The 8390-nt window shown below is 35.8% G+C and overlaps 1 protein-coding gene across 2 annotated transcripts in view; it reads left to right on the forward strand.

The window, feature by feature from the left end:
* LOC106526992 (partitioning defective 3 homolog B) overlaps positions 1-8390 on the forward strand; it is a 120564-nt gene that overhangs the window by 75429 nt on the left and 36745 nt on the right. For both annotated transcript variants that reach the window (XM_014021736.1, XM_014021738.1), the window contains 3 exons: positions 1484-1567; positions 2378-2503; positions 5227-5482. In XM_014021736.1, the coding sequence (XP_013877190.1) occupies positions 1484-1567; positions 2378-2503; positions 5227-5482 (466 nt within the window). The remainder of the gene's footprint in view (positions 1-1483; positions 1568-2377; positions 2504-5226; positions 5483-8390) is intronic.

Raw genomic sequence — 8390 nt, forward strand, 5'->3', positions numbered from 1 at the left:
TCTGACCATGTCCATCCCTTTATGACCACAGTGTACCATCATCTGACCATGTCCATCCCTTTATGACCTCAGTGTACCATCTTCTGACCATATCCATCCCTTTATGAACACAGTGTGTCGTCTTCTCGTGGCTACTTGATAACGCTCCATGTCACAAAGTGTGAATCATCTCAGACTGGTTTCTTGAACACAACAATGAGTTCACTGAACTCAAATGGCCTCCACAGTCACCAGATCTCAATCCAATAGAGCACCTTTGCTATGTGGTGGAATGGGAGATTCACATCATGGATGTGCAGCCGACAAATCTGCAGCAACATAGCAAGGCTAATGAAAATATCTATCTATATCGTCATCATATGCTGGATGTGGATTGATATCATATGCGTATCTAATAGTCATTGTGTTAGATGGGCATGTGATATCCCATTACATTGGCTGCAGACTTGTAAATTGAATTGAATCAATCGTATCATGACATACTTTATATCGAGAAATATCAAATCGTCATCCAAACAAATCAATAAAATATCGTATCGTGATAAAGCTGGTGATTTACACCCCTAGTTTAGGGTCGGATGGACAGTGTTGAAAAGAGACTGAGGCAACCAAAATGAGTAGACAGACGAAACGAGACCGACACTTAATGAAAGAACACAAAACAAAGTTCAGACAAACTCACTTAGAAATACACACACTCCAGCACACGGGGAGCAGAGAGAAGGTCACGAGAGGATTAATGGCTGTGCTCTGATAGATAAACTAATCAAACAAACAAAGACTTCAGCACGCACACACATTAAAACACAGAATGTAAAGCAGAGACGCACTCAAATTATCCAAACTAGCAAGAGACTTTAAGAGATTCAAAGTAGCGAGGAGAAGAAAGGCGCAAAAAGACTTTTTAAACATCCACTGTAGTCTGGGCTTTTATTAGTTTTGAATGGAGCGTTGGCAGTCCCTTCTCAAAGGCCCATGTTCACAGGCATGGATTAAGACCTTCACAAAGGCATACTTTTGGCAAAGTCTTTGCATTCATGGAACATCATATGTCAGTTAAGTGTAACACTTTTTAAAACTTATTTTTCCCAAGAGACACAAGTTTTCAGAACTATTATACTTTGCTGTGTTTATACTGAGTGCTTACCTGACCTGAGTCTTCACCACCTTAATCTATTATTTAGGCATACTTGTGTTTAAGAATAAATTGCTCAGATGTTTTATTTTTTAATTAGTTCTGTCTCACATCTTGATCATTCTGTCTGTACATGGGGTCTTGGAAACTGGATAATGTTCCTTACTGTGTCCCAGATTGTCACCTTGATTCGTATTCTTGCGCAGCTGCTTGCAATCACAAGCAGCTGTGCAGGGTCAAAAGCTAATCATTTTTTTTAGTGAAACAATGTTTTAGCATACCAAATTTTCTCCCAGTGAGGTTTTTCTTTCTTTCTTTGTATTTGTGTTTAAACTGCATGGTGTGCAGCCTGACCAGAGTGGTGGAGATCCTGGGTTCAGACAGTCCACTGGGAATCCATGTGGTCCCATACTGCTCTTCACTGAGTGGACGGTGAGTTGGGATTTCAACAACACATTTAGTCATGCCAGCATTAAATAAATAAGATCTAATTTTGGTTTTGTCAGCCTCCCTCCATGCTAACATTATGAACAATGAATGACTTAGTGCTAGACAGACTAAACTGACACACAAGGGGTAAAATAAAAAAGGGAAAGGTTAGACGCAAAATGATATTTGGGTGTGTCACCGTCAGTGGAGGAAATATTTCCTAAAGGGAAAGCAGAATGCATTTTTATGGCTGTTCTCATGGCTCTGATGAACAACAGTTGTGCTTTTTATAAGCTTCCTATTTTGCTTTATTTTCCATGTTCTTTTACCACTTTGACTGAATTTTACATTTTGATTTAGTTTTATTATTTAAAAGCTAAAATGTTGGGTGTATTTACTTATTTTTTTAATGAACATGATAAAAATCAGTGATGTGTTGCTAAATTTAAATCTATTGATTATTTGCAGCCTGTGATTTACCTGCACTGCATCAATTTTCCACCTGTTTTTTTTTATTTTTAGGCATTTTGATTGGCTTTGCAAAATTGAATGCCTTAACATATGTTTCTTTTTGTAAAGTTTACTTTTTTACTTGACTATGAACACTATTTTATTGTTTGCATGTGTTTCTGATGATATTATCGAAGAGTTTGCATGTAACTGTGTTATTAATGGACAAGCTATAAGCATGTTTTATGAAAAATCACAACGAGAAACGTAACTTTTGATTGGTCATTTCAGACATCTGTGTTTATTTTAAAAAAATCATTATTATTCCAGTTATTCCAGTTATTCTAACTGGCTTTCTGTCAGGTCTCTTGGTTTGTACATCCGTGATGTTGAGGARGAGAGCCGTTCAAGAAAGGAAGGCTTGTTTCAAGAGGACGAGTGCATCATCAAAATCAACAACACTGACCTCATGGACAAGACGTTCAGTCAGTGAGTACTGCTCTTTATTTGTGTATTCCCTTGGAGGTTGAAAGGCAGGTTTGATGTGAGAAATAGTCAAACACCTCAAACAAACATCAAAGCAGAAAATAATGTTCAGGTGTGCCATATTTGTCCATCCCATTTGTTAAAGGGAAGCCGGTTTTGTCTATTTTAGAATAGATTTGTCTTATCTGTATTTTATTTACCCCCAAATCACCTGCAAGGAAGTGCATTAAAGTGAAGTATTTTGTTACTTATGTGATTAAAGAGCACAGAAACAACAACTACAAAACAACAGATTACAAGTGCTAATAGTAGAATGATTACAACACATCACAGTGACCTGAAAGTCCAAACATTAATTCTTGTCCAGTGTTGAGTAGGTAATGAGATTGTGTTTTATGCTGTGGTGTAGGTAAATGGATTATCACTGGAGGGGATTTGTTGCTGTTGTTCAAAAAMCGGCCTACAGTCTTGTGTGCATTCTCTCAAAGGTGCTAGTTAGCAACATCAACAGCATGCGTGCATCCATATACAAAGGATCGGGACAGCTTTTAATAACAGTAAACCAAACCAGACTGTTATTTTGCTCAATATTTAAACCGTCTTTTATTATTGATGAACAAACGATGCGTTCTGCCAGCATTGTTTTGTCTTGGCGAGCTTATTGCAACTGTAGCTTGATCCAGGGTAATCTGTGTAAGTAGGGCACGGAAAGTCCACTGATACATGTGAATGCATGGTGCACACATAAAAGCACACAGCTGTTTTGAGGACGCCTGCTTGATTCAAATATGTATATTTATTTTTTTACAATTTTGCTGCACGCATTGTTCAGTTAAGGACAAGAATGATATCATCTGTGCATGATGACCTCTGAATACATTTTAAACCACACAGCTCTCATTTAATGTGATTGTATTGTATTAATACAATATAAATCACATTAACTGCTTTTGTTTCAAAAGGTGTAACAGAAACACTCACTTATAGACTGTCCTTTGTTTTGAATGGGTTTTTAAAGTAAATACTGTCTCAGGAAAATGAAAAGGAGATGACCACCCATCCACTCATAACAATACCCGGCTGTGTTCACTGGATCATTCATAATAACACCATATTTTCTTGTGTAAACTGAAAAAAAGGTTAATTTCCTTTGCCATGTTATTTCCTGTAAATGCACAGGGTTCCTGCAGATCCTTAAAAAGTCTTAAAAGTCATTGAATTCAGCAATCTAAAAATAAGGCCTTAATTAGCCTTAAAATGTCTTGAATCAATCTTTCAGATGTCTTAAAAAATGTTAACACGTTGTACATAGGATGATTGTAATTCATTTCAAATATTAAAATAATTGGTAAAAGTATTTTTTTAAATATTCACATGCAGGCGTTCCCCTTTGACATCACTTCCCGTTATTTCACATGCAAATATCTCAACAACTGTCCATCTGAGCGTCGTGAAATTTGTTTTGTAATATGCTAATAATGTTRTCTTTCCAAAAATGCATTCACTTTTCTTACAAAAAATGGTTTCACAGGCACCTTAAGGTTTCATCTAAAGCAAATTGGGGTTGAGACCCCACGGTGGGTCCTAAAACTCCAAATTTTGGGTCGTTAGAGGATTTCCAGAAATTAAATTAAGTTTAAAATTGACTGCTAAGAATGTTTCTGCTATAGTTAGATATGGATAAAAACAATTGGTCTATCAGCAATATTTGAATACTTAAACTAAAAATACTTTGTTTTATGAGTTTCTGCTAGTTTTATTTTTATTCTTTTTGTCATTTGTGTTTATTATGAAAGTGGTCTTAAATTTAATTTCACTTGGTATTAAAAAATCTTAAAAGGTCTTAAATTTGACTTGCCTTAAACTGTAGGAACCTTGATGCAAAGTGTGCCCATGCCAAATTATTAGTCCAATTTTAAAGCTTCAGTGTTTCATTTTTAACATGTTAAAATGCAAAGATTCCTTCTCAACATAGTTCTAATTATCATAAATGTTATTATCAACTAGGCGGAAAACAATAGGAGTGAAATCAAATGAAAGTTAATAAACTAGATTTGCCCTATCTGTTAACTGAGGTGAATGATGGTGATTACCCATCTCTGTTGACACAGTGGACCTTCTAATTTACTTAGCATGATCTGATGTAAACTAATTCTCTGCAAAATGATCTTTTTTATAGATTATAATGGCCCTGTGTGCAGGTGTTATGACTCTTTGTTTCCTGTTCTCTCTTGTCTTGAGCTCAGAGGAAATGAAGACAGACTTGACAATGAGCCACAATAAATAATTGCTGCTAGTTTGCATTGGAGAAACAATATAAATAATGCAAACTAAACACTTATATTTAAGACATTTCTGTGGCATTTGTTCCAGTAAATCAACACTTTATCAGTAACGGAGGTAACGGCTAAGAAAATAAAGTATCTTTTAGTGGCTTTCAGTTTTTGAAAATCAATTTCTTCTTAATGTAATTACTAAATAACTTGCATATATCTAAAGTTAGTCATTTGTAATCAGATTTATACTGCATGTCTGCATTTTTCTATTGAGTTAGAGTATATGATCTCCTAAAGACTCATTAATTTTCTTGTCAGAAATTGGTAACTACACTTTAAATGTTGTTACGAATCTGTCTTACTTGTTAATGATTCCCAAATGTGGAATGCAAATTTTGCCATTTTTTGAGCATTTTTTTGTGTGTTTTTGTCTTCTCTCTTTGTCTGCAGAGCTCAGGACATCTTTCGTCAGGCAATGCGTTCCTCACATGTTTGTTTAGAAGTGCTCCCTTCCTCCAACAGGGAAATTTATGAGAGGACCCTGATTGGTCAACTGCACGGCAGCGGTACCGGTCCAAACAGCAGTCCTCATACCTCCAAAACCAGAGGTCCACCTCCTCCCATCAAAGCCAAACCAGTATTTAAACCCCCTGAGAATCCAACTCCACGACTGACGGAGGAAGCTCCTAATCCTGAAGTTCTCTCTGTAAGTTACGAAACTTTAAGGACAAAGATCTGGATTCTTGGATGTGATAAGGACATTTAATGAAAGCACAAATTGGGATTTTACTTTTTACTAAAATTGAATAAAAAAATAACAATTCTAAATCTANCCTTAAGGTTTCATCTAAAGCAAATTGGGGTTGAGACCCCACGGTGGGTCCTAAAACTCCAAATTTTGGGTCGTTAGAGGATTTCCAGAAATTAAATTAAGTTTAAAATTGACTGCTAAGAATGTTTCTGCTATAGTTAGATATGGATAAAAACAATTGGTCTATCAGCAATATTTGAATACTTAAACTAAAAATACTTTGTTTTATGAGTTTCTGCTAGTTTTTTTATTTTTATTCTTTTTGTCATTTGTGTTTATTATGAAAGTGGTCTTAAATTTAATTTCACTTGGTATTAAAAAATCTTAAAAGGTCTTAAATTTGACTTGCCTTAAACTGTAGGAACCTTGATGCAAAGTGTGCCCATGCCAAATTATTAGTCCAATTTTAAAGCTTCAGTGTTTCATTTTTAACATGTTAAAATGCAAAGATTCCTTCTCAACATAGTTCTAATTATCATAAATGTTATTATCAACTAGGCGGAAAACAATAGGAGTGAAATCAAATGAAAGTTAATAAACTAGATTTGCCCTATCTGTTAACTGAGGTGAATGATGGTGATTACCCATCTCTGTTGACACAGTGGACCTTCTAATTTACTTAGCATGATCTGATGTAAACTAATTCTCTGCAAAATGATCTTTTTTATAGATTATAATGGCCCTGTGTGCAGGTGTTATGACTCTTTGTTTCCTGTTCTCTCTTGTCTTGAGCTCAGAGGAAATGAAGACAGACTTGACAATGAGCCACAATAAATAATTGCTGCTAGTTTGCATTGGAGAAACAATATAAATAATGCAAACTAAACACTTATATTTAAGACATTTCTGTGGCATTTGTTCCAGTAAATCAACACTTTATCAGTAACGGAGGTAACGGCTAAGAAAATAAAGTATCTTTTAGTGGCTTTCAGTTTTTGAAAATCAATTTCTTCTTAATGTAATTACTAAATAACTTGCATATATCTAAAGTTAGTCATTTGTAATCAGATTTATACTGCATGTCTGCATTTTTCTATTGAGTTAGAGTATATGATCTCCTAAAGACTCATTAATTTTCTTGTCAGAAATTGGTAACTACACTTTAAATGTTGTTACGAATCTGTCTTACTTGTTAATGATTCCCAAATGTGGAATGCAAATTTTGCCATTTTTTGAGCATTTTTTTGTGTGTTTTTGTCTTCTCTCTTTGTCTGCAGAGCTCAGGACATCTTTCGTCAGGCAATGCGTTCCTCACATGTTTGTTTAGAAGTGCTCCCTTCCTCCAACAGGGAAATTTATGAGAGGACCCTGATTGGTCAACTGCACGGCAGCGGTACCGGTCCAAACAGCAGTCCTCATACCTCCAAAACCAGAGGTCCACCTCCTCCCATCAAAGCCAAACCAGTATTTAAACCCCCTGAGAATCCAACTCCACGACTGACGGAGGAAGCTCCTAATCCTGAAGTTCTCTCTGTAAGTTACGAAACTTTAAGGACAAAGATCTGGATTCTTGGATGTGATAAGGACATTTAATGAAAGCACAAATTGGGATTTTACTTTTTACTAAAATTGAATAAAAAAATAACAATTCTAAATCTATACTTTAGCTTTCAAAGAAGACATGCATCCATGTAAGACACCAGCATCACATGCATATTTTCTATGAGCTGAAAAGTTTTATAACCTCAGTGCATACAGCACTCATGCACTGCTTGTGTCCTGTTCACCTCAGGGTTCTGAGTTCAGGTTAGTAGAAAAACAGCCAGTTCCACATTATCTTTACCCCATGTCCACTTTCCTCCTGGAACTAGCAAGTCTTAAAAAAGAACAAACACATGTAGCTGTCGTCAACATTGCCATGGTTATACGGCTGGCATTTGAAACACAACTGGCTTAGAGGAAACAGTTTCTTAGCAACGGCTTATTATCTTAGTTTATTAAAATAAGTTTGTTGGCCAAGCTGTAAGTCTCTACAMTGTTTTATAAGCATTTTGCAAACGTATTTTTTTCTTCATCTACAGATGTGTGTGATGAAATACTTTCACTGTTATTAGTGTTCATCATTAGCTGCGTTTCCATTGCAAATGTGCACAAAACTTTGTCAATATTCTGTTAATGTCGAAAAACAGAGTTTTGCAATTGCAGTGTTTCCATTAGATAAGAAATGCTATTAAAGTCATGCATGAATATGTTTGTTCTCACGATAAGTCTTTACAAACATGGCGGCAATGGATGTAAACACATAGCATGTTGCTACGACACTAGCGCTCATCATCAGAGGAGACGTCGGCGTCTCATTGAAGCTTTCCAACGACAAGCCCCTCATACTTGGGAGTGGCTATGTATGCTGTGTTTTTGGTAAATTGTAGTCAGTGACTTTACAACCTTTTTTTACTACTTCAGTGATTTTACTACTACTTCTGCTTCCTGTTGTCTTCTTCTTCATTGTCTTTTTCGCCAGTAGAAACAGCCGGTTCTTGATCACGTGGCTCCCGTGATGCAAAACAAGTGTTTCCATTGCAGTTTTGCCAAATACACCAATTTCGATACGGTCGAAAAACCACCTCATCCTAACGCAAAAGCATTTTGTCGAAAAGCGTAAGTTTTTTTCGAAATTGGCGTGTTTCCATTTAGCAAATTTTTTTTTCAAAATTCTAATTTGCGCATTTCATGATCAATGGAAATGCAGCTACTGACTGCAAATTTAGCTCATCATTCAGTTTGATGAATAACGCTGAGCACAGAAGAAAGTAAAAGAATTGAAGATTTCAAAAGCAAAACATTTTCTTGGAGATTTATGAAC

This window comes from Austrofundulus limnaeus, unplaced genomic scaffold (genome assembly GCF_001266775.1).
Source record: "Austrofundulus limnaeus strain Quisiro unplaced genomic scaffold, Austrofundulus_limnaeus-1.0 Scaffold303, whole genome shotgun sequence".
In the NCBI taxonomy this organism is placed as follows: domain Eukaryota; kingdom Metazoa; phylum Chordata; class Actinopteri; order Cyprinodontiformes; family Rivulidae; genus Austrofundulus; species Austrofundulus limnaeus.